Source organism: Ambystoma mexicanum, chromosome 8 (assembly GCF_040938575.1).
Source record: "Ambystoma mexicanum isolate Mex_15411 chromosome 8, UKY_AmexF1_1, whole genome shotgun sequence".
NCBI classification, from domain to species: Eukaryota; Metazoa; Chordata; class Amphibia; order Caudata; family Ambystomatidae; genus Ambystoma; species Ambystoma mexicanum.
Genome location: NC_090929.1, coordinates 670,817,666 through 670,845,000, shown reverse-complemented (window position 1 = coordinate 670,845,000; position 27,335 = coordinate 670,817,666). Strand labels below are relative to the sequence as shown.

The 27,335-nt window shown below is 45.4% G+C and overlaps 1 protein-coding gene across 1 annotated transcript in view; it reads right to left on the bottom strand.

Annotated features, from left to right (window-relative positions):
• LOC138472340 (Y-box-binding protein 1-like) overlaps positions 1-27,335 on the bottom strand; it is a 707,873-nt gene that overhangs the window by 514,222 nt on the left and 166,316 nt on the right. The window contains exon 2 of the mRNA XM_069610465.1: positions 4,778-4,841. Within this exon, the coding sequence (XP_069466566.1) occupies positions 4,778-4,841 (64 nt within the window). The remainder of the gene's footprint in view (positions 1-4,777; positions 4,842-27,335) is intronic.

The window sequence follows — 27,335 nt, the reverse complement described above, 5'->3', positions numbered from 1 at the left end:
GAATGAATCAAACGTGGGACTGCCAAATAGCGCTGTGCCGGTATCTCATTCTCTTGGTGTGTGTCCACGAGCGGACATTATGAATGGATTATTTCCCACCAAACTCATACTCAAAACAGGAATTGGAAGAAGACAGTTGCTGAACTGGAAGGGGGAGGCGGCGGTGATGGGAGAAGGGAGGTTGAGGGTTCAAGGCCTGCCCGGTGGAGAAATGCTTGCATATACTAGTACCTGGCCCAGTCTAAATGTCTTAAAGTCACAGCATTCTTTCAGAGAAGCTTTTTCCGGGTGCAATCTTGCCCAGCCAATACTTGGTAAGCATGGAGATGAGGACGCCAGAGTAAATCAAGCTTATACTGTGGTTTGCTGCAGAATAACATGCAGTCTGCTAATAGTGTATGCTACAAGGCAATGTCTGTACCGCTTTTCAAATGAGCAAGCACAAGGAGTCTGAGTGAAGGGCCCCCATAAGCAACTAAACACTAGAGACAAGATAGTCCACCACAAATCTAAAGAATGGCAGGGGGCTGCTCGGTAACAAGGGCAACTTATATGCAATATCTGGCTAATTCAATACAGAAAATAAGGGATCATTTTAGATGACAATAACACTTAGATGGGAAATAGACTAATTAGCTTCATAGCAGGAAATGGATAGCAAGGGAGTGAGCAATGGATGGAGAAATGGCTCTTAGGTAACAAAGAATCTGTGAAAACAAGGCAAGGATGAGTACATGACCAGGAAATTACTGAAGTTGTTCCAGGAAAGAAAGAAGAAGTTATGTACAAATATAATGTTTTAGATGGTCATATGAACAACATCTGGGCTCATGGCTTCCTGGAGCTTATGATAGGGTTACGCCTGCCATGAAAATGAGGCTTTGTCTTGCAAGCTTTGTCTTGTAACAAACCGTACAGCAGATGACACACGTTTTGTTTAAAGGGTGGCTTGTCTTTGATTCCTTATAAAACAGCTACATTTACAGACAAATCAAAACATGTTTCAACCTGGGTCAGTCCAGTGTTAGGCTGAGGGAGCTAAAAACCATCTACATGTGACTAGGGCTCTGAGGTTCTATCTGGACAGACATAGATCTCACCCATGAGCATATACCCAGCCACAATGTCTGCCCTTATAAAAAAGAAATGAACTGGTGTTTGGACCATTGGAGACTACAGCTATAGGTGTGGGAGGAACTCTACTAGCAAGCATGGAGTGATGTCCATTGGGGGGGTTCCAGTCTTTCTGATTCATAGATGAAGAGCAGCTTTCTGGCATCAATTGCTGCAAGATTAGGTGTTCTGATAAGATATTGAAGGACAAAAGAGTAAATGAAGAAGAGTTAAATGGTTGTGCTGACAAAGCCCAGACTGAGCTCCCTCTGAATAATTGCGTTGGTATCCAGGCTGCACTTTGTGTTTACTATATAGGAGGTATTCAGCCAGTTCCTTGAGAACTAATTGGGGATCTATGCCATAGCTAGCATTGTTGTGCCAGTAGAAAATCACTGCCCAGTCATGTTTCTCGAGTGCAAGTGTACTTACAGATATGGGTGCACTATTTAATTAACATAAAGAGAAAATCAAATGAGGGTAAATGTAGTGCTGATACATGCTTCATGCTAACAGAGTGCTTTATCAAGTGTAGGGCTCTTTTACTCCTTTTGCAACTGGGAGGGGGAAGGGCATGCATTCGTTAGTGTTCGGATTTTCCAAATGGTCAAATAAGCCAGCTGTTTGGACAGAGGTGGTGTATCCAAATTCTAATTAGGTTAGTCACGTAAGGGGTAGAAGACCCCAGGCCATGACAAAGCGCTCCATTACCGCAAAACACATGTCGGCACTACCTTCACACTCATTTGAACTTTTCTATGTGCTAAATAAATACTGCACCCATACCCAAAAGTACATTTTTACTCAAAATGAACCTATGGGGAAATTATGTTTCCACTGGTGGGACTCTATTCATAGAAACATGCTGTTAGAAGTAAGCAATAAGAGTACCGGAATCACCATGCAGGTAAATTTTTATTAATTTGTGATTCACACCAAACAGTTAAGCTAATCCACTTCGTAATCAATTTCCTAGGATTAACGTAAGGATTGAGGCATAGCAATAGAATGTCTTCGATCTGCTAGTAAAAGTTTTTCCACACTGTGAAGGCATCTTGAAACACACAGACAACAGATTCAAAGTTCAAACAGAATTGTTTTATTAACTTAAATGTCAGGATGGTTGAAGGCCTAACTTGCCCTATACTAAGGGGGATTTCCCTACCTAAAGAAATTAAGGAAAGTCTAGTCAGGAAGTTCAACTTAAAAGTCTGTGTCCAAAACCTCTAATTGCCCTCACAACTAAAGCTAAACAATGTGTAGGGATGTCAGCAGTAAATGAAAGTGTTCCCAATAAAGTTCTGAGCTTCTTCCAGCTCCAGGCTTACTTTTCAGCTCCCCCTGCGCAAGTTCACGATATTTCCATAAAGTCTCGGGATTCCCTTCCCCAAGTACAAGACAGTTCCACAAAACCTCAGGGTTCCTTTCCCCAAGTTCAAGACAGTTCACTTGTACAATCTTTCAACGTTCAAAAACAGCTCCAAACCAATTTGACACTCCTTCTGGTTTCTTAACAGTCAATCAGACTGCTTTCTCTCGTTTCATTTCAGCAACCTCTTTGGTTTTCACACTTGGGGTTCCCCACAGTCTAGGCGCAGTTGTCAGATCCACACATTACAAGCCGCGCAACCAAGAACCCCACGCTCTTTATCCCACACAGGTTCATCTGTACCTGTGTGATGGTTCACACTCACTTGGCTTCTTCTCGTCAGCCTTTTGGCTTTGCCACAATGTGTTCCTTCCTTTGCCAGGCTTTGGCCTTGCCAAAATGTATTTTCGTATATAGGTCACTTCGTGGTGGTTTTGTTCCTTCACCACCTTGCTTTCACGCTCTCTTGAAATCTTCCATACTTGCTTCCTTCTTTGTTTCATACCGCTCATGCTTACTTTTCAAATAGGCAGTATATGAATTTCACACACACTTGTCATCGGTTCATAGTTCTGCCAAAAGCTTTCATTCAGTTCGGTATTCAATATCTGCGATCTCTTAATCTGCCACTTGCAAGTTTTATTGTCCTTATTCGTCTCTCAACACATTCCTTTGGGCATGCTTTTCCATTCATTGAGCAATTCATTTTGGTTTCCCCACAGGCCCCACCATACCCCACAAGCGCTCCGGGTCGAGTGATTTTCCCCCTTCACTCACTGGTCCCTGGCGTCTCCTCTGGGATGCTGTGCTCATGTATCTTCGACTGCAAGCCCTGCTCGCCCTTCAGTCTCCCGCTGGCAGCTATGCTTTCTCTCCACAGATGCTGTTGGTTGCTTTGCTTCTTTCTCCGGCATCCGCAGCTCTGGCTGCGGACCTGCAACCAATGAGGCTCCCACATCTGTCGCCTTCTCGCAGCCCACATGGCCCTTGGCTCCACAGCTTCCTGGGGTCGTCTGCCAGCATCCTAGCTCTCCCCCTTAGGACCCATCTCGGCTGCCTCCTCACATACAGGATTCCCTGCTGGTCTACTACCTTTTTATACACCTGCAACCACTTGGCAGGTGTGAGTTCCAACTTATAATTGCCTGGCCGCAATTAGCGGAACATTTGATACATGCCTGACCTATACAACCCTCAGCAGGCATCTTCCTCATCTCAGTTCTAAAGTGGTGAAATGCCTTATTAGTGTTCATTATTCCTAGTCACTCTCTTCCGGTGGGTTCAATGCAGGGAAATAAAAGGGAGATATTTTGCAATAGCCCCTAAAGGACGCGTAGGGGGAGATTGGTTCTCATAGGAGAAAGGGGGATTCCCTGTCTCGCCTGCGGACCTCCCCTTCTTCGTCATCCTAAGGTTGCATATTTAGAATGTCTTGATGTTTTTCTGGGCAGCAGGAAAAGTGTAGCAATATCCCACAAATGCATATGAGAGCAAGGGTTCATCACTGAATAAATGGGGGGGATACCATGTCTCACCCAAGAACATCCCCCTGCCATTCCCCAAGTCTCCTCTAACCAGGTGATCCTACCTTGCTTCTCAGTCCCCGGGGTTAGGATCCAAGAGCGATTGCCCTTCCCTGGCCACCTGAGCAGAGGATGATGGGGAGAAAAGTGAGGATGCCTCAGGTTCCTCACAATACATGTAATTGAAACTTCACAGGGAACCGCTGCCTGGGCTTCAGCTTGTTGCTTTTGCATGCATTACAAATGATCAATGTGTATTTTTTGTTACTGGCATCAAAAAATCGAATGAAGCCAAGCATAGATGACTGGAAGTATCAGGCATACAATAATAACATTCCTGTAACTCTAAATGTCCACCTTTGGTATCTTTCAAAGATTCATATGCTTTGAATATTACTTGTCGTACACCAAGGAAGTCCGGATTCCAAACAGGATGGCAGAGAATATTCAAAGCATGCAAATCTGCAAATCATGTGGCTCTTCAGTATCTTTTACCTCTCTGAAAGGAGAAAAAAAAGTAACTACAGCCACTGCATGTTTAACAAATTATCTGCATGGATTATTCAATAAACAAAATAATGTAGTTGATAGCAAAAAATAAATTGCGTGGAACAGGGGCAGTATTGAAAATAATTTAAATTGTCCACAATGCAATTAGAAACTAACAATTAAGCAATTACATCTCAAAATGAAGGCTTGCAAAGTCCAAATATTGGGTTTAAAATATACAGAAGTGAAATTGTTTCAGACGAAAGCATGGTTTGCAACTCACCTGTTGATGAAACCGTACCCATTTCGTACATTAAACCATTTAACTGTCCCCAGAACCTTTGTTGCTAAAAACAGAATGAAGATTAAGATCAGATGCAGTAAAGGAAAATGTGCTTAACAGTGCATAAGAAAACCACAAATAATTATTTAAAAACAAAATAAAAGTGCCAGAATACATACAGATTTTAAAACACTAAACATGTAAAATGAGAAGAGAATCCAGTAAATTATACTAGGTCATTCACTTGGTTTAATTCATACCCCAATAAGACTACCAATGATTCAAATAATTCATAAAATTCAACTGGTGCTATATGCGGACTCCCAATATACAGTGCCTTCAATGGTGAAAGTTTGAAGGCAAATGCCTTCATCACCTTGATCTGTACATAATAGGTAGGAACAGAAGGATTAATAAAAGGGGCAGACAGAAAACTCCTTTCCCCTCAAAACACAAAGAGGTGATCTTGCTCTGCCAAAGAATCCACTATTTAGGGCAGAAAAGTAAGAAATAAATGAGGGTGTCAATGGTGCTAACCTCGCAGTCACCGGTACATTCACAAACATGCTTTCTTACCCATATGCTTGTTACCACGGCAGAGTAGTTATTAAAACATAGCATGATGACTGGCCACCAGGGGGCGCATGGATGAATATCCCTCCTGTGTGAGCTCCGTCCCTGCGGTCCCAATAAGCGGTATGAGCCCCCGCTGATGGACCCCCCCACGAAAGTTTGAAATTCTGAGACCTGAAGGGACCCCCCCCAGCTGAGAAAAAACCCAACAAAAATCGGGCCCGTTTTGGCCGAGAACTCTGCAGTTCCAGGAGTGCCTATCCGCTGCGCCAAGGGAGGCGTGAACACTGGCGTTGTGTGGCCCGTGCGACAGGCGTTATCAGCAGTGAATATCTGTGCCCCAGGCCTGTGGAGGTGATCCCTCGCTCGCGGGAGGCGGCGAGCCCAAGGACTCCCAAGGATACCAAGCGGCTGCACGAGTCGAGTGAGGGACTTAAACGCGAAACTCTGCGGTGCCAGGGCCCGCGCCCGGCGGCGCCGCGTAATACGCGTTACCCCCATCCCTGCCGCAAAGCTCATGCTGTGAACTGCGCCCCGGGGGCTGTGTGCAGCTCAAGCCAGATGACACATTGGCATCACGAGGTGTTGCATCCCGGTCCGGGGGCCCGCGGCTTAGCCCGCTGCTGGACTTGCTGCCTCCCGCTGCACTGGAGGGGAGGAGGCATTCTCCTACACCGACCTGCGTTGGGCCGGCGTGAGTTCCCTGCGGTGGTGCGCTCTGGCGCTAGCTGTCCCCCCCTGCAGTGGCACTGCATACGGCCCCCCTGAATGCTGTGAGAGGAGATGGACATTGGATGCCACATGGATTAGAGGACACATCGCATAACGTGGTTTTGAGGAAACGTAGATCTCCACACTGTCACTCTGGTTTTCTGTCTGCTGCCTGCCTGGGCCATACTCTCCCTGCACAACACACTACGTCGGAGGAACCAAGGTGGGTTGCTGGCCCCAGACCAATTACAGTGCAGCTCCTCTGCCCACGCACTCTCCTGAACCACACATAGCCCGCGCTGGGGACACCAATGACTGCCTAAACACTGTGCCCCCTACGAGACGGGTACCCGGCAGTGAGGCAGGGTAAGCCTCAACAAAGGCCGCAAGACTGGTCGCTTGGGAACGCACGAATGAACCCAGCCTTGGCATGAGCTCCCGCGCCGTTGGTCCCGGAGTCGCATCGAGCCCCCGCCCCATGATCCCCCCCCCGCGGAGCTAAATCGAGGAGTTGACCCATATCACACGAAGTGCTGAAGATTGAGGACAATACTGATCCTGCAACCCGCGCATCCTCATAGAGGGTAGGGCCCCCTACTCAGGGGCGTGTGCCTCCTCTAATCCGGGTTTCGTCGTATGGACCTATGCCACAAACTGGCCAGATTCGCCTACGAACCGTCCCTTCTGCCCTGCGGACCTACAGGTGCTATGGCCACGGACCCATCGGAAGCAGGTGCCGCTGCCACCAAAGGAGACATTGCCACACTATTGACTGAAATAAAAATCCTGGGAGCCAACCTCGGCGATAAAATCATCAAAATCACCCAGAAAATGGACAGATTTGAAGAACGATTGGAAAGTGTGGAGAATAACCAGGCTTCGATTGATACCCTTGAAGCTCAGATGGATGTACGGATCCGAAACATCGAAAAAAGGGAGGTCGAGGCGAGGCTCAAGATGGACGACTTAGAAAACAGGGAGAGGAGGAATAACCTCTGTTTCTTTGGTATTCCGGAACGTGAAGGTGAAACTGAAAGAGACCTCAAAGACACCATCCACGACATCATTAAAATATTGACCGCCGATGAAGACATCGATGAGCCTAAAACGGAACGCATACATAGAGCTGGTGGGCCGCCTGGCGGCCCACGTTCTGTCCTGGCCAAATTTCATCGATATCAAGACAAAACCAGAATTCTTGAGAAGGCCAGGTCTGGTGGCCCGCTCACGATGGGAGGCGCTCAAATCACCATCTTTCAAGACGTATCCTCGCTAATATTAGCCCTGAGAAGCCTTTGCAGCCCTCTGACGAAATGGCTTAAGGACCAGGGCATAAGGTACAGATGGGGATACCCTTTCTCGCTTACCTTCGAGCATGGCAGCAGGAAAATAGTCCTACTCTCTGAAGATGAAAACAAACATTGCATCGCCGATCTCCTTGGTACGGACCCGCGGGGCAAAGAAGGTGGCGACGGCGAACGACCGGGATCGCAGTGGGAGCTCCAGGGCCCCAGGCGCGAGAGGGTAAAGGGATTGAGAAAATATAGACGCCCCAACAACACCCCTGACCATGATTAAGCAGGAGAAGCTGCGTGAGATTCGTGCTGGCTACAGTCATAACTGAAACACGAGGCGCTGTCTCCCGCGGAGGTTGCGACATAGCGAAATCCACCACTTTGGTGCCGCTGCGGGCAGGGCACCCCTCGGGAACGGGAGGCGACGAACTCCTGCGGGAGGACCTGAGAACCACACGTAACGTTGAAACTTTCGCATGTTTGTTATTATTGTTGAAATTGCATAATGTTTGGGGGAGGGGAGAAAGATGGGGGCTCACCCTTAAGTTGCGATGGTAAATCTGATCGGGACCGTGAGGCAACGGTCCCTACTGATGGTCCGCCGATGGACTGCATACTCTCATCTAATCTGTTCCGAACGCCGTCACCAGCCGCCTATGCAGCACCCCCTGTCCGTATGCTCAAGCGAGCACCATCAACTATGGTGGAACACGGGAAAAGGGGAGAGAGGTAACGAACACTTGGGAAATGTACAGATAACACTGCGTTCGCTTCAAAGTATCACAGTCAAGATGACACAGGGTATCCACTTGTCTCTCTGGCCGCTGGTGGTGAAAGATCCTAGACTACAAACCGCCAATGGCATCACATGAGAAGTCTAAGGGCAAGGGTCTCCTCAGAATTGGGACTATCAATGTGAAGGGACTGAACTCCCCTACCAAGAGTTCGCTGGTGCACAGATAATTCCGAAGATCCGGCATAGACATTCTCCTCCTTCAAGAGACGAAATTTGCGAGAGGGGGAAGAGCAGACGGTTCTGGGAAATCGGGGAGGTATGGAATTCTGGGGTTCTGGTCCGCTCAGGAAGGGAGGGGTCGGAATTCTCATCAAGAAGGGAGTTGGGTTTGAACTAGAGAAGACCTGGTCGGATGTGAGTGGACGAGCCCTCCTGATAGTGGGGAAAATTGCAAGAGTTCAGGTCACAATTGCTACAATATACTCACCTAATAGCGGACAAGCTGCATTCCTTCAGAAAACGATTCCCAAAATAGTACTGGAAACTGCAGGTCACCTTATCATAGGAGGCGACTTTAACCAGTGGGTGGACCCATCCGTAGACTGGAGGCCAGGCAACCCCGACACGCGGACCCAGCATAGAGGGGACCGTACTGAATTCGCCGTCATGATGGAGCTATACGATTTACGGGATGTGTGGAGAACACAACATCCTGACGAAAGGGGCTTCACCTTTTACTCGAACCCCCATGGCACATTCACACGCATAGACTATATTCCTCTCGCCAGACCTTGCAGGGTCCACAAGCTACTCTAGTATTGTCCCGATAACATGGTCAGACCATGACATGGTGCTAGCAGACGTCAACTGGGCCGACCTACCTATCGCTGGGGGATATTGGCGCTGCAATGAGTCCCTCTGGACCGACGCGGTGTTCATAAATGAAATGGAGTCCGAGATCGAAGAATATTTCAAGATGAATGACAACAGGGAGGTCTCCAAACAAGTGATTTGGGAAGCTGGGAAGGCCACTTGGAGAGGCATATTAATACACGAGGGCTCCTCTAAAAAGAGAGAACTAAGATTGTAGAAAACAAACTGCGTAATGAAATACACTAGCTGGAGGCAGAACTAAGAGATAAAACAGTGGTGGACTCCACCAAACTAGACATGGCCCATCGTAAAAGAGAGGAACTACGGCTGTTAGAACATGGCCAGGTGGTGCGGAAATTGCAATTCCTGAAACAGACGTATTATGAGAAGGGGGGACAAGGCTGATGCACTCTTAGCTGCCAGGCTCAGGGAAAGGAGGGAGGAACGCAAGGTGAAAGAGAAAGTAGAGCCCACCAATCCCACGATGCACCCACCCCACTCAATACCCCAGTGTTTTGCCAACTTTTACGAAAACCTATATACCTCCGAGCTGCTTTCGGCTCATTCTGACATATCCTCCTACCTGTCCCCAATCACTATGCCTACAGTAACACACACACAGACCGAACTCCTTGATAGTCCAATAACCGAACACGAGACACGAGATGCGATCAAACGGCTTACACTAGGGAAGTCTCCGGGTGAAGACAGTTACAAGACTTTCACCGATCAACTGTCACCCTTCCTCACGGAACTCTTTAATGAGATAATGAGATCTGGGATCGCACCGGATTCCTTTAAGAAAGCCCTCATAACTGTCATCCCTAAGGAGGGTAGAGACCCCAAACTATGTGGGTCATATCGCCCCATTTCCCTCCTTAATCTCGATGCGAAGATTTATGCTCGAGTATTGGCTGCCAGACTGGAAACTTTAATGCCCAAGTTGGTCCACCCTGACCAGGTTGGATTTATTCTTGGAAGGCAGGGTGCTGACACCATGCGTAAAACTCTACATCTTGTCTACGTAGGGCACAGTCTACTAGATGATCCGGCCCTCCTATGGATCAATGCAGAAAAAGCCTTTGATAGGGTGGAATGGGATTTCCTGGGTGCAGTCCTCCAGAAAGTAGGGATAGGCCCCAAATTCCGTGATGGGATACGAGCAATATACGCCTCTCTCAAAGCATCAATATTTGTAAATGGGGAATATTCCAGGTGGTTTGAACTGCAACGGGGGACCATACAGGGATGTCCACTCTCCGCGATCCAGTTTGCACTTTCCCTCGAGCCCTTGGCTCAAAAAATTAGGAACGATTCCCGAATAGAGGGAATACGGCTGGGAGGGACAGAATATAAGGCAGCGTTGTATGTTGATGATATCCTTCTACATCTAACTAAACCTATGACCTCCATCCCTCATGCCTTAACTCTAATAGAAGAATATGGCCGGTTCTCTGGGTTTAAAGTAAACATGTCAAAATCCATACTCTTTCCCCTCCAAGGTACCCCGGATGATAATGACACCAAGTTCCTCCCCTTAGGGCTCAAAGTAGAACACACAACATTACGATACCTGGGCATACAGATCACCAGAACCCTAGACGGCCTCTACGAGGCTAACTTCCCCCCGCTCCTCCATTGCTTCGAGAGAGACCTCGAGAAATGGAGCAAACTGACGATCTCTTGGCTGGGGCATATCAACGCCGTCAAAATGGTGTGCCTCCCCCGTTTTCTCTACCCCTTTCAGATGCTACCGATCGAGATGCCCAAAAAGTTCTTTGCAGATGCCCGAAAGATCATGTTGCGGTTCATCTGGCAGGGGAAGAGACCGAGGATCTCTTACGACACACTTATTCTCCCCAAAGACAAGGGAGGAGTAGGCCTTCCTGATCTGGGAAATTACTATAAAGCCGCCCAGTTGCGTGTCCTAATCCCACACCTCAGGGACCACAAACACCTGCAATGGGTTCAGATGGACAACCACTACATGTCTCCCGCCACAGTCGCAGAGTGACTGTGGTCACCATATCAACGGGTCCAGAGGAGAATTAAACACCATCCCATACTGAATACCATATGGGCCATATGGCGCACTGGGAAAGAGATGCGAGAAATCACCGCCTGGCCATCCCCGCTCAGTCACTTGTGGTCTCCTGGCATAAATGACCATATTCCGAATCTAGAGCGGTTCCAGTCATGGTACGAGGCGGGCCTGGAAAGGGTGGGACAACTCCAGAGAAAGGACTCGTTCATCACATTACCTGATCTGACAACGGCATTGTGGATAGGTACTTTATCGACATTTCACTTTATCCAGCTAAAAGGGGTGTTAACGAGACCTGAATGGAGAGAAAAATTGAGAAGAGACCTTACCGCCTTTGAGAAACTCCTAGTATCCAGAAAAGAAATGAAAGGCCTTATATCTGTAATGTATCAAACGCTATTAGCAGCAGGAGGTGGAACTACAGAACCCCTTAGGGCCAGATGGGAAAAAGACTTCGGCGAAGAGATACTCCCCGATCAATGGGACTTAATGTGCAGAGCTGCGCCTAAATCCTCCATATCCAACCAATATAAGCTTCATGCAATAAAGCTCCTACACAGATGGCATTACGATCCGCTCCAACTCTCTAAAATGTCCCAGTCCATGAGCCCGAAATGCTGGAGAAATTGTGGAGAAAATGCCAACTACTGGCACATGTGGTGGAGCTGCCCGCACATCAAAGTGTTTTGGACTGAAGTTCTGGGATGGATTAAGGAGGCAGACGACATCCATAGGGAACTTGACCCATACATTGTTTTGTTTGGCCTTGAAAGAGACGAGGAGGATTGGTTTCGGGTGAAAGGCCTGGCCCCCCAGCTATTGCTGGCAGCGAGAGCCCTGACAGCGATCAAATTGAAATCTCCTCTGGTTCCAGGTAAGACCGAGTGGATCAAACTGGCCACAAGCATGTATGTGATGGAAACGATCACTGCCTCCCTGCATAATAAATCGGCGAAATGTGAAACCCTATGGATGGACTTCAAGAATAAATATATCGCACCTACTTACGACTCCCAATCAGAGGAACCCCCAAAAGCCTGACCGAATGATGCAATGCTCAAAGAACACTACAAAAGGATGAGAGTCTCATTTCCAGCGACCATGGAACTGCCAGATGTGACACTGTGTCAACCTTACGATACTATTACTTTCGTCAAATAATTGCACTTGTGATGTACACCAACCCAAGGTGGGGGGGGGGGAGTGGGTTATGGCGAACAGTCAAGGAGACATACCCAGGTAATCGGGACTGTCGCACTACTAAGATTCCAGTAAATTGTTTTAGTTTGCACCGTTTGTCCGACTTGTACCTCTGGAAGATGTATGACTATGTTTGAATACTGTTTGCCTCTTTGTTTCTTGCAAAACCAATAAAGATAAAATAAAAAAAAATAAAAAAAACATAGCATGATTAAGACACCTTTTCCAGTTGTGGGACTACGGATTACTACTACTTTAGTAAACCTTTAATGGCTATTATTTTCATTCTAACTGCCAGCAGAACACTGAGATGTGGAAATTGTAAGTGTTGTTAATGCGTGCATTAATTAAGCACAGTAGGGTTACTTAGTTCTTTGATTACTTGTATTACTCTCTTCGCTACATAATTTATTGTGGGACTCCACAATTCGGCTGTTGTGTAAAGTACATGTAATTATACAGACAACACATTTAACAAGAAATTAGAGGATGGAAACTACTATAATCTATAACTGATTAATGAGTGGCAATCAAAGAAATCAAACCCACATGGATATGGGAGGTTTAGCGGAGGTCAGTAACGTAAACAAGAAGAAAATGTTGCAGTCCATTTTGATGTGATGCAAGCTTTTACACGAACAGTCAACATCTCTAAATACATTACAGAAAATACTGCAAGTCTGAATACCTTATCCGCTTTAATGTTTGAACTTCAAGAGCTCGCTCCTAGATGTGGACGTGGTGAATCTAAATGCATTCACTAAATATCTGCTGCTACACATTACAGGATCACTCACCAACCAAAGAAACTAATTGATTTCACTACTCAAGGTTAAATCAATGAAATAATGATGGTCCCATAATTGTGTCAATTGAAGAAAATTAGCTTGAGCACAATTGCAAGGCGTTGCCTTATTAAATCTCTATGGTAAAGATGGAGACTACCTTGAGCATGGCAGGGCTAGAAAAAAAAAAAAAAAAAAAGATATATATATATATATATTAGTTGCAAGTCACTAGCAGGCATAAAAGGCACCTAGCCCTTCAGTTCTCCACACAGAACACAATTTCTTATTCACCAAGAGTCGACTATCACTCGCCAATGGCTAGAGGACATTTTGAGGTCTCTTTGGGATATAAAGCTACCAGGCTTTCAAAATTACATATTTGCTCCAAGTGCTAACATCTGAACAGCAACATCAACCTGTATAACAATGTGAGAGCAGTCCAGACAACAGGGGTAGGAACGTTAAGTTCCAAGCTAGTAGCCAGGCATAAAAGTCACTCAGCCCCTCATTTCTCCACGTGCACATAGCACACCGTTTCTCACTCGCCAACAGTGAATTATAACTCACCAATCGCCAGAGAAGAGTGCACATTTTGGAGGCCTGGGTTTTAAAATGTTAGTAAAAACATCTGGTGGAAGATCATATTAAAAAATACAATATTAATTACGGATTGCACGCTTTGTGGTAATCTTGCACATGGATGTGTTTGTCTTGGTAACATGTTTTGTCAGATTTGTAGTGTACAAATGTCTTATGTGGAAAAGCAATCATGCAACAGTACACTTTTATAAGGCCTCAAGGGCAAGCAGAACCTACCACCTATGCAAAACCAGGGTGAGCAACCCTTTTATATTTTTACCATGATTTTACATATAAGATAATATGTATAGCATTAGCGTTGGTACCTATACAATGATGTTAACAAGCTATTGCTAGAGAGGTTTGGGCCAGATAGATCTTTGACACAGCACAGCTATGGATTTATGGATTAACAGTTTAAACTATAGAAGGGACTACACCAGGGGACAGTACGCCAGCGACCAAGAAACTCAGAGTGGGTGGTGAGGATAGGGTTAGAGATGAGAAAAACAAAACCATGACAATCACCACTGACTGACTCAATCAAGTATAAGGGTCATTGAACATGGACCCAATTGAGTCACATCTCCTTGCTTGCCATACATATTCTTTTCCCAGGGCAACAGCGATGTGAGGTCGCAGAGCCAGTTTTCACATAAGGATTTGGTCGTGGAGCTCCAGTGTTTAAGAATCTCCTACTTTGGCAATAGAGTCAGACAGCATCAGAGTTTCCAGATCATTAACAAATGCAGGGTTCGCGTGCAGGATAACCAACAAAGGCTCTTGAGATGATCTAAAGCCAAAAGAACAGTTCCACGTGGTGCAAGACAGACCCATGAATCCACATGTTAGAAACATTCAAATGGGTCCCGCTTGCCTTTGAACTAGGCCAACACAGGTCAGAGTCAGATAGCCTATATTGGTAAATATTTACTAAGGACCATACAAATGGAAGTCATCTCTGCTGCACATATACCAAATCAAAATTGGTCTTCACGTCTTGTGGGTTAGTACAAATAGTTTACCAAAAAGCATGTGGGATAATCGGACCTGGTTATTTTGACCACTGCCAACAGTGGTTGCCAGGGGTACCCGCCAACCTCCCAGATACCCAAATATTATATGACTGAGGCCAAAAGGGGTGTTGTGGGACAGCAAAGGAATGTTGCCACAAACAAGGTAATCTGTGTACAGCCCTTAATGTATACAGATATCTCATTGGGAGTACTTTCTTCTTTTTTACCCATAAGGGGAGCATCTTGCTCCACACCCAGACAACCTTAAACTAACAGAATCGCTACCAACAGAAGCAATCTGTTCATTTTCCTATTAACAATAAGTGCCACATTGTCCCAGAGCTATAGCTTCAGGGTAGGGTAAAATTGGCTCCTATTTCTAATATTGCCGCTCTACATACCCTCTAGCAAAAGTAGGGGGAATTTCAACAAGTGCATTCCAGAAACCTTAAGAAAGATAGCAGAGACACATATCTAGACACAATTTGCAACTCTTCTAATGACTCTATCCCTAAAATCAGCACACAGGCAGAGTGTGTGGCAACGTAAGGAGAAGACATTACGGTAGATGTGCACATAGAGAAATCCAAAGCTGCTTCTCTATATGCAGTATTGCCACTAACAGATGGCATAAGAATCACTCCAACTCTAATGCGGAACAAGGGTTTTACTGAAATCTACCATCGGCCCTATGGCCTCCCTTCTCTTTCTCTTGTTTTGTTAAGAACCACCTCCTTAACACCAGGCATCCAAAGTCAGTAGTTACAGCTAAACACAATTCGCCTTTTTTGACTACACTACCTCATGGACCCCCTAACTGACCCTACTCTAGTCAGTGATTAGTGTTCTATAGGGATCAGGGAATTGTGCCTTTCAGATACACTGTTGGAATCTATTACACTCACTCTCTCCTGCCACCCTGCTACTCTCCTCCTCCAACTCCAACCTTTATTCTCCTCCCACTTAATCTTTAGCTCAGATCTTTTACTCCTTCTGGGTCACACCTTCACTGTTTGATGTTAGTACCTGTGCTCTCCTCTGAGTGAAGATAGTTCAGTGTCCATCCACCACCTGGTAAAATTAATTTGTACATTAATCCGGTGTATATGTTTTAAGAACCTTAAAGTCTTAATTGTTAATGAAACTGATAACGGCACAAGGAACAGTGGGAGATCTGCTTTATTACTAATGCTTAAGTTCTCCCCAATTAAAATCAAATTAAACCATAACCTCAAATGGTCTCATTTTTCCATTGGGGAATTTCCTTATAATGGGCATGATCACCCTGTATTATCCTCCTCTGTAAAATCCTTATGTAACTTATTCTTACAGAACGTAGAACATGTAACTGTCCACAACCGCTGTTACTATTATTACTACTACTACGCCCTCCTCTCACTACTAATACTCAGCCACCCTGCTTCCACCCAGTACCATTCATCTGAGATACTCCTTACAGACACTATAGTCCCGACACTCAAGCCACAAACCTGTGCACTCAGCACTAAAGAAAAGGGTTGTATCTGCCACTTTTATTCCCTAAAAATAGGCAAATCCTGCCAAAAAATAAAAATGGAGTGTAATAATACAACAAAACGACATTGTGGCCCTTGAGCCCCTCCTTTTACCCACACAGCTCCATAAATATGTTTGGACCAGTAATGCACGTAGTACCACAAGAACAAACAACTAATATTACTGCCTGATCAGAAGAAATACACGTGTATCTTTTAATGTGTATGAATAACTAGGTACAAAGGAATACGTATTACAAAAACATTTCCGGTTTTCAGGTAAAACATATTTTTACTCACTTATAAAATGCTCCCATTGGGAATTGGACTTATGTTTCTACTCCCAAAAAATCGTGTCACTCCGATCTTTAATAAATAGGGAGTGAAACACTCCCACTTGAAAATCATCTCTGGAGCAGTGTGCACTCACACTGCAGTACCAATTTCACTCACTAGCCAATATCTCACCTTCTCCAGAAAACACCTCCACGCTCCACTCCTTCCACTCTCCCGATGGTCCTGTTGCTGTTTCACCTCCTCTGATCTCATCCGAATAACCCACACTTCCAGATTCCTGTGGTCGCCTTCTATAGCACTCCCCACTCTGGATTGTTTTTCTTTCCCTGACCAATCTGGCCCAGTCTTCCCCACTCAGGACGGTTTTTATGCAGCCAACATTACCAATGGGGGACTAGGCCCAATCAGCTTCTTCGCTGTGGGCTTTCTGCGGAACATTGCCAACCTGGAAGGTTCCGTTTTCCAGTTCGCGTTTGGGGGCTCGTCCCCATGTGACTCAAAGGTAAGTCCTTGGTGGATTGAGTTAATGTTCGTGGTAGAAGTCCCTGGTCGTCTAGGAGTTTTAGCAGCGCCGAAGGTTCAGCACCGCTGATGGGAACCTCTGCGCTGCTTTCATGCCTTGCACATAATGGTGCACTGTTGTTTCCGTCTCTCTCTATCTGCACCTCCACCAGCAGATCGTAGACTCCAGAGGGACTGTAGGCTGATGGACGAGTTGCAGTCTTCTGGCGCTGGGGCGCTGGACCATAGCTCATGCTTTGGTGTCCCTTATTGGGCTTCCCCCGGATACTGCTCCAACCCAGAGTACAATGACAATTTTCATGTTGTTGAGGCATGGCTTGAGACACAAGTGTACTGCTTAGGAACAGACTTGCAGAAGAGTTGGGGAGACAGGAAATGGGGCCCTCTCAACTGCCACCGTCTCCCTCAGGGATAGTACAGGCACTAGATGTCTCCCTTGTAGGCCTCCCACCCGAGAGGGGTCCCTGCCCAATCTTGACAAGGCCAGGGCACTGGCCCTGTCAAGAAAAGGCTTCGAAAGAGGCAGAGGAAACATGCTAAAAACATACAGGACATGCAGAAGTGGCATTTTTATTGTGTTGCCAGTAAGTCTCTAGCTGCCATAAGCCACTCAGCAGAGCTCGAAATTAAGATTGGATAAGTAGGAGCTACAAGCAGCTCCTGTGTATCCACCATTAACTAGTCTCCAGGAGCTACCACTAGGGAACGAAGAGCTGATACACAGTGTCGTGCGAATCGAACTTCCACATAAAATGCAGACATAAATGGTATCTATTATTTATGACCCCTTATGCTTAAATTTCACACAGATGTGTCATAATGCTTATTTGTAGATTATCCCAAATGCACAGAAATAAATTCACAAAGATGTGTGTGTTCAACATCAGTTGCCCTTGGGAGGCAAAGGTAACGCCTAGTAACTGTTGGTTTTAAGCTAACCAGGCTCTTCCAGGCTACCAGGAGGTCTCCTGGTAGCCTGGAAGAGCTAAATAACTCCCCGCTCCCCTCAATTTTTGAACCCTGTTCTGGATTGGGCATTATGTGCAGGAGTACAGTGCATGTCACTTCTATTGTCACTGACGTTCACAATACTCACAGGGCTCAGACGCAGGAAACCCCCTTCTGCTCCCCTCTATCTGCACACATCCAAACTGGCACTGCTTCGATGTCTTCAATGCCTCCTTTAACCCAATGGCGCGATCGCCTATAAATCTAGCCAGTGAGTGGCACGGATACTGGGATTGGCTGCAGACAGCCTGTGCCTGAACAACATACAGGCCATTTTTTCCCCCCAACATTGTGTGCAAGGCTGTAGGAAGTGTTGAAAAAGGGCACAGAAGACAGAGTCCAGAATTTTCTTCAGTGAAGTGCTGACTAGGACTAGACTGTGGTGAGTGGCCCACTGTCTGGTGGATTGGTGGCCACACACTTATGCCAATGCTGCTCGATTGGGGACCTGTAAGAGAAGGAGAGGGTTGGAAGTGAAATAGGTTTAATAGTGGTGGCTGCAGCAATTCATGAATTTATAGAACGAACTTCTTACGAATTATGCTAATTATGTCAGTTGTGTCGAAGCAAACACCACTTTGTTTCTTCATGAGCCATTGACAGAACAAAGCATCAGCTAAAGATGAGAGAGGATGCGGCGTGCATAGCCATGTTTGGTGAGGTGGTGTGGGGAGGAAGCAGATTGGTTGACATGTACGCGGAAGCCCATATGGCCATGCAAATGTTACCCCTTGTTCTGTCCAGAGCGCAGGTACACACACTATCCGGCACTGTGTCATTATTGAAGGCTGTCCACGCCAACTGAGAACCAGAATGAGAGTCAAGTGGGCACTAAGTGCTGAATCAGGTCTTATGTGTAAAGAAAATATCTGCTAGAGGCGGTGGTCTATCACCTGGATACGCCAAGTGGAATTTACAGGTCTTGAATGGTGCTGTAAAGCCATACCCTCCAAGGCCAGAGGATGTATGGTTAGGAAGGTCATTGTTAATGTAACCAACTGTCAGGGCCAGGGGTACAAGGCCATAAGTCTTACCTGTGTATGTGTGGGTCTTTTTATTAGTATTTCCTCAACTCTTCTGCTCAAAGTAGGGAAGTTTCCCCAAGCCAAGATGGAGGAAGATAACCAACATGCAGATTGGCTACCGTGATAACAAAGACCCCTTGACCAACATTCTAAACTGCCTTTCATTAGTTTTACCCACGTGGTAGGTCATGTTTTGCGAGCTCCCTTTAATTTAGGCCCTAGAAACTCCAGCTGCAGGTTTTGGCAATTTGTACTTCCTTGAAGAATGATGGGAGTAAATCAGGAGTCAGGGAAGCAGTGAAGGAGAAAGTAGCTTCAGCAACAGAAGGCAGCAGCTAAGTTCTTATTTGAGACATTTACATGACTGAAATCAGGTGGAGTTCAATTTTATCAAAGCTGTGTCTTCATACGTGCCCAAGTGAAATCAATGTTTTAGAGAGTAAGGGAATATGGACAAGAGTACATCAAACCGAGGGCTCAGCACAAAAGTGCATAGAGATCTAGAGCTTTGATGAATCCTGCAACCGCAAGGCACTCTGTAGTATTTGAGATAGAAAGACAACCCAACCAAATAAACATTTCTGCCCCCAAGAATCCCAAAGTGTTGAATTTGCCCAAATAAAGTGCCCTTAGTCCTTTTAGTGCTACACAGTCCAAAAAGAAGTGACGGGCAGTTTCAATAATCCCTGGGGTATGGCAGAAACGACAAGAGATCCGAATCATTAATCACATTCCTTCTATATAGAACCTCCTTAGTGGGCAAAATATTCCATCTAAGTTTTAGGAGAAGAGAGCAATAGTAACGGTTAGGGAATTGTGTTAGAATAAAAGACAGAGAACCTCTCTTCTAGTGATCAAATTTTAAGTCACCGAGAGAGGGAAAGGAATGAAGTTTTTCCAGAGTATTATTCCAATCAAAGCAATAAAGGAGATCATTCACTTTATTCGCAGAGTATCCCTGTCAGAAGATAAATCTAATAAAGTCCTGTCACAGAGATCTCTGAATTAAAAAAAAGAAAAAAAAAAAGGAGGTATTTCGATCTAGGGATCCCTGTGAAAAGAATTTTACCCAGATCATTGTAGAGCGTATCCTTCTCAGGGCAAAGAAAAGAAGAAAAGAGGACCAAAACCCACCAGAGGATTTTGGCTCGCAGAGACACTAAACACAATTCAAACCTTATAGCCAGTATGGGGATAATATTTGGGAGTTTCCTAACCTTTCTCCAAAAAATACCCTCAAGGGAATACCCAAAAGTCAGGATATCCAGGTAATGAAGTTCCATACCATATATTAATTTTGGAACAACCTTTCCTTCAAAAAAGTCTACCACTGGCTTGATTGAAGGAGAACCTGCCATACATGTTATCCAGCTTAATAGTCTGTGAAATAAGCGAGAGTACTTTGTATCTGAGTGATCGTCTGAGTTCAACAGCCGAAGGTTGGGCCAAAATAAGAAAGCCCAAATAAACAATTTTATGTGCTCTCACGATTGTGCTCTCACATTGGCTGTGTACCAAAAATTGGTACACAGACAATTTTACTCAGTTGTTTGTTCCCTTTTTCCCCCCTAGAAAAGACCATAGTGCGAGCTTTACTTGCGTTAATTTTTAACCCATTTATTGCAGCATATTCTTCAAACTTGCATATTAATCTTTGCAAGCCCACTTTGGTCTGATCAAAGAGAAGTAAATCATCAGCGTATGCCAACCACGAAAACCTGAGATCCCCTAGTTTTGCAGTCACCAAACCTGCTTCCCCCAGAAACTCCCCAAAATCTGCCAGATAGAGAATAAAGAGACATGGAGCCATAGAGCAGCCCTGTCTCTCCCCTATACATGTCCTTATTCTTCTGGATAGAGTCCCCTCTAGGTCAATCCTAATATGCACCCCTGAGTTCTTATACATGGCCATGATTAGATTGAGAAGGCCCACCGGGAGCCCCATTTTGACAGTTTGGCCCAAAGACGTGACCTAATAACCAAATCGAAGGCATCTGACAAATCAATTGCAGCGACATACAGGGTACCACCAAATTTTCCCCATGTTGAGCTTTGTAGGGCCATTAGAATAAAGGCATTTAGGTTGGTTGAGTGGCCAGCCCTAAACACGGTTTGAGGTTTCGGTAAAATATGGTTCGCCTTGATCCAAACATTGACATGAGAGAGAAGCATGGAAGCAAAAAGCTTACAGTCCGCATCAATAAGAGATTGGTCTGTAGTTTTTAACCAGAGTCCGCAGACCTCTCTTAAAGATGGGAACAATATGGGCAGTCTGCCAGCTAATAGGTACACTACCAGTTTTTAAAATATCCTGGAATACCATGTAGAGTAATTTAGCCCAAATTTCCGGTTTAGCTTTCAAAGTATTATTCGTCAAGCCATTGGGGCCTGGAGCCCTGGAATTCTTAGCTTTGACAATTAGCCCACGTATCGTCTCATGGTCAATAGCGGGCTCCCACCTCATATTGAGTGCATCCTCCCCATTTGCAGTCTCTTCCCCTCCCTCTTCCCCTTTACCAAAGAGCTTGGTATAATGGTCCACCCATTGGACTTCCGGGATAGCATTCAGTTGATCAATAGTCGAAGTAGAGTCTTGAGATGAGAAAGAGAGACCAGAAAGCCCTGAGATCCCTTTTGACCAGAACTCGTAGCATAAGCTCTGCATCATTTTGCTGCAGAACGGACTTTCTTGCTATACAGTAGTTTTTATATTGTTGTCGTAAAGATTTAATCTTTGCTTTTTTATTGTCCTGGTCAATATCAAGGAGTCGGGTTTCTCTAATAAGTTTACGTACACGGGCCTTTTCACTAGCCAGCTCCTGATCAAATCTGTGTGCTATGGTCTCTTTTGGGGTTACCCTTCCTTAGTGTGTCGTAGAGGCTATTATGGAGGGCATTCAGAAAGTTATCATAGTGTTGAGTATTGAAGACCACTTGTTTCCACTGAAGAGAAGTATGGTTAAATGAGGAGAGGATTTGGTCATTGAGAAGATTAATATTTGCCGGCGACCAGCCCACCCTGGTACCTTGTCCCAGAGTTTTTAGATATCGTGGCCCCCCCAGAGAGCAACTTCTCAGTTGGAAGACAAAAGGAGACAGACAGGGACCCAATATCACTCCAAGGGTTGAAAGAAACCTGTACTTCAGAAGAGAGAGGGAACAAGGAGTGATCTACAAATACAGTCTATAGTTGAGGTTGCCAGACCTCTGTGGCAAGTAAGGCGGAGAGTGTGGGTTGAGTCAAAGATACTATTCAGACATATCAGTCCCACTGATTCCAGAGAGAGATTCCACAATCTGCCGCAAGCATATTTCTGTCCCCTGTGGTTATCATCCTGCAGGTCCTGCCCCAGATCCCCATAATTGGCATTGGCCAATATGGAGCAGTCAGAATTCAAGTCACCTGCCAAGATCACTTTGCCCCTAGTATTGGCAGATCTCCAGGCAAGAACCAAATCAGTAAGGCTTTCCAGGAAGGGCTCCAGAGCTGCTAGGCCTTGATGCCAGTAGATATTAATCATAAGAATGTTGAACAGACTTTCTCTGGAAGCAGTCTCCAGTGCTAGGATCCCAAAAGGCGTATCCTGGATGACCACACTCCTAAGGCCTAGGGAAGCTCTTAACCCAATAAGTAGACACCTTTACGCTCTCCATCCCAGACTAGGTTTTTCATTTTGGGCATAAATTTCATAGCCATTAATAAAGGGAGATGAGAGCAGCCAGGTTTCCTGCAAGTAGAAACAGTCATAGCCATTAATTATAGCTACTGTGTCAGTATTTGTCAGGAGATGCAAGTTTCCCTAGTATTCCAGGACAGAAGAATCAATTTATTGGAAATTATTTCATTTATTGAAGAGTCCGGAGTCGTAGGGGAAAGCTCATTTCCACAAACCCGAGGTAACCTGAGCCCAGTTTCTGGTATCTCCATTGTTTCTAGCCGGGAAGTGCCTCTGTTGAGGCTGTGTGGACCTTTCCGGATGGTAAACCATAGTCAGATTTCCCCTATACTCCTCAGATCTTCCATGCATAATGGGCGAATTACTTGGTTTTATCAGTTTTATTTCAAATCCAAGCTCCATTAAGCCCTTTTTTGTCCCATTATCAGGTCCAGCACAACTCTTGACTTCAAAACAATATTACTGAGATCTGCACGGTCCTTAAAAGGGAAATAGATCCTCTCTAGATCATAGTTAGAGATCAAGGACAGAGACGGGAGTTGATGTACGATTTTTAGAATATTCCCTCGATTTAGACATATAGGCATATCTTTGCCCCAGAGACTGGTAAGTTGTAAGGTCTCTAGCGGATCTTTTTCCCCCAAAGATTGGGGAAGAGAATCTGCAATGTCCTCAGTAAATCGGATTAATGGATCGGCTTCCGAGTCAGGGCCCCTTGCACCCCGTAAAATTGTCCTTTTCTGGGTTAGAAGGGGACCCAACGGGAATCTATCCTGGCCATTAAAGGAACCCCCATTTGCTGGCTTTATTTGAACAGGGTTAAATGTGTTAGGGACAGAGATCCCCCACTGCCCTGAATTCCATTGTACGATTTCCCAAAGCCAAATGGGGCAGATCCCAATGTCCATCAGGTGGAAGAGATAATTGGCCCGCTGTGGCAGAGGAGCATATGGCCGCAGCATTAATCTGGTCTGAACTCAGAGTAGGGTTGACATCCACCACAGAAGGGGACTTCGTTCTATATAGAGTGTGAAGGAGTTTTTTCGCCATGTCGAGATTAACCAGAGTCACAAGTTCAGAGGTTGCAGAGGTAGGAGAATGACTAGGGTTTTGGCAAGGTGGTAAATTGCCAGAGATACCAGCGAGCACTGGCAGAGAAAAGGAAATGTCAGAGTGGCATTCTATTTGAGCATTCAGGCTAACGGGAGCACTGTTTAAGGGCTCAGAGAGAGATAAAATATTATTGGGGATATGATAAGCAGAAATGGCCTCAGCCGAGACAGTGTTACCCACGTTCATGGGGGGATTACTATCATCCGGCACTGGAATAATTACCAGAAGATCTGTCTGGATACTTACAGCTATTTTGGGAGACAGTAGAGTTGTTACAGTAGCCGAAGGAGCAGTATTAGGGACGGCATTGGGAGATATAGCTACAATTGCCAGAGGAGTAGCATTAGGGACAACGTTGAAAGGAACAGCTACCTCCCCCGAAGAGAGAACACCCTTCGGAGGGCTAATGATGTTAAGGGGTGAAGGGACTGTTGGAAGAACCACATTTTGAAAAAATGTGTTGGTGAGTGAATTTAGTTTAATATTTTTCTGATTTTTAGTTTTCTTAATTTGTTGTATAGTTTTTTTTTACCAAAAGGGTCAAATCCCTTTAAGGATGCAGCTTGTTTAGTTGAATTAATAACAACAGGAGTATTCTCCAGGTTTGTCTGGGGTTTAATGTCTGGGGTGAGGACATCATCAACTCCCTCTATTCGCTTGCAATTTCCTAACATATTAGGGTCGCAAGCATCCATAGGGAGAGAAAGACTTGGAGGATAACCAGTCAACCCATCTGAAGCTTCTTCAGAGACAGTAGCTGATTTCGGTAAGTCTATAATAGCAGTCACCTTTTCAGGGTTAGGTGGTATTTAGCTCCTGTAGCATGAGCATAAACAGCTCCCTCATTCTGCAAAAAAAGTGCTGGCAGAATTTGAGGCGATATTGCCTTCCTTGAAGGGAATAGTGGGATCAAAAAGAGGATCTGATGTAATTCTTCCCCAGAGGCCGTCGCCGATATCGAGTCCGGGGCCCCATTAGTTGCCCCCCCTTCAATAGTTATTAGGTGCGGCCGAGTCAGGGCATGGCTTAGTTATGGAGGGATTATCCTCCCTAATGATCTTGACCAGCTCTTTGAACCTATCAAGCCCCTCTAGCCTGGTATACATTTCAGAAAGTAAAAGTGGGATCTAACCTCTGCCCAAATATTGTCATAGAGACTGACAAAAGAACTCAACACCATATTCAAAGCAGAGACTGTGGGTTGAGTCAGTCTTATCCTTTCATCAGCCTCTTTGAGAGTATGATGCAGAGTAGAGTCGCTGACATGTTCCTTTGTCAGGTTCGGAAGTAGACCCCTTTCTCTAAGCCAGTTTTGCTTTTCAGTGTATTCATCAATAAAGTTAGTAAGTTCAGAGGGAGAGCCCACAAAATAAGCATCACAGGTTTGTTGAGTTACATTATTGTTGTCGGTCGGATTAGGTTCTAACCCACTCTCAGCAATCGCTTTGTCTGCACATTCAATAATACTAATATCATCAATATCATTGTGTGTGGACTATAATTGGAAATTCTCCCAGGAATTGGTTCGCCTACCGAACCAGACTTAAGTTTAGTTTTGGAAATATTAGACAAAGGTTTCCGTAGGGGTGTTTTAAAGAATGGGGTTTTCATATTGGGGAAAACAGAATTCCCAACAGAGCAGGCAGAAAGATTCAAATGGATTGTTGAGGTATGGTTAGCCACCCCACCAGACGAGGAAACCTCAGCAAGTGACTTAGATGGAGAAATAGTGTGAATCATATTACCCTCTAGTAAAGAGGAGTGTGGGACAGCATCAGAATTAGAAACAGCAGATGTTTTTATATAGTTGGAACCTGAACCATCTACATCTAGAGCAGACAGAGACATCTTTGAGTGTGAGGAGAAAGGAGTCAGGTGATTAGCATTCACTATATCTTTATTCAGATAAGAATAGGGTCTAGCCCTATCGTGGCTACCCCCATCATCCAAATTCATGGCTAGAGTAGCTGCTAAGCGTTCTTCCTGAGCATCAATGGAGATGTCCTGAATTCCATTGAAAATACAGCTGTTATCACATGAAATACGTTGAGTGGTGACCAGTATGTTAGAAACCTCACTCCTATCTTGAGAGTGAATTGGAGTATGAACAGTGTTTTTCATTTCAGTAGGAACCACAAGGTCAAGAGCTTGAGTGATAGGGTGCTTACCCACAGAAACAAAAGAGGAATCCAGAGGGAGAGTGGCCGCCTTCGTCTGGGGAGAAAACCTCCTCATCCTCCATTGCTGTCTGACTTCTAAGACCTGTACGTGTCATCCAAAAAGAGACATGGACCAGAGACTGAGGGTCCAGTAGAAGGGAGTAGTAACAGGGGAGAAAGTTCTAGAATTAACAAGGTCATTATGTCACTAATGTATAGATATTGTCGATATCACTAACATTAAGAATGAAATATAGGAACTAAATACTTATAAAATGCACTGAGAAAAAGTGACCGCTGAATTAAATCAAAAGATAAAAGTCAATATGTACTGCTGCTGAAATACACACAGCACAGAGATAGAAAATCTGAGTATAAAAATGCAGAAGGTACGCTGTATGTTAAATATCAAATAGATACTGATATATAAACATTATGAGAGCTCAAAGTTTGCGCACATCGGCAAATATTCCAATGGGTGAAGTATTGAGGAGAGTCACAGGGAAAGGAACGCCGGAGAGCTTAAGGAGCTGCCAGAGTCTGACTCTCCCCCCTCACCCTGTTGACTTATATAGCTTAAAGTAGCCCGTAAATAGTAGTCTGGAATCCCAAGCAGTTTTACAGTACTCACGCGGCCTCTGCTAGGCGGAATGCAGCCCGCAGACACAGGTCACAGCAACCGCAAGGGTGGTTGGGCCGGCAATTTGAGCTTGATTCAAGTCACGTGATCGGTCACATGTTCCCGCTAGGCTCCTCCCCCTCCAGGGAATGGTACTCGCAGCAAGAGCAGGGCTCGCAGTGCTGCTATCAGGGGAATCAAATCACACAAGGGTGAGCAGTCAAGAGACAGGAGACTTCCACAGAATATCAGTGTCAACGCCGCACAGGCGGTTGGGCGGCAATTTGTGCTCAATTCAAGTCATGTGATCCGTCACGTGTTCCCGCTAGGCTCCGTCCCTCCAGGGAATGGTACTCGCAGCAAGAGCAGCGATCGCAGTGCTGCTATCTGTGTAACGTTCACCTGGTATCCACGGGGACGTCACTCAGCCTGTTCTGACCTCTTATGACCTCAAACCCTTCCCTGGAGTCTACTCGACTAGAGACTGGGCCTGGAACACAGGATTGGTAGAGTTTAAATCCCTATTGTCTGTGTGCTTGAACCCCTTCCCTTTGATCCACAGCTCACCTTTATTTCTTGGAAAGTGTGCTCTCCGTCCTGCTTTCAGCGCAGGGGTACGTTGCTTGATGCAGGCTCGTTGCTGCCTAGTTACTTCACTGGCAAGAGTCCGACAGGTAAGCATAATGAGTCTTTTGAACAGGTCTCTAACTTCGTTCCTTTCCTTCCTTAGATGATGGCCGGCGTCCGGGGATGGCGACATGCTGTTGAGTTGAGTAGCGCTGAAGGTGAGTGAGAGCACGATGCGCGAT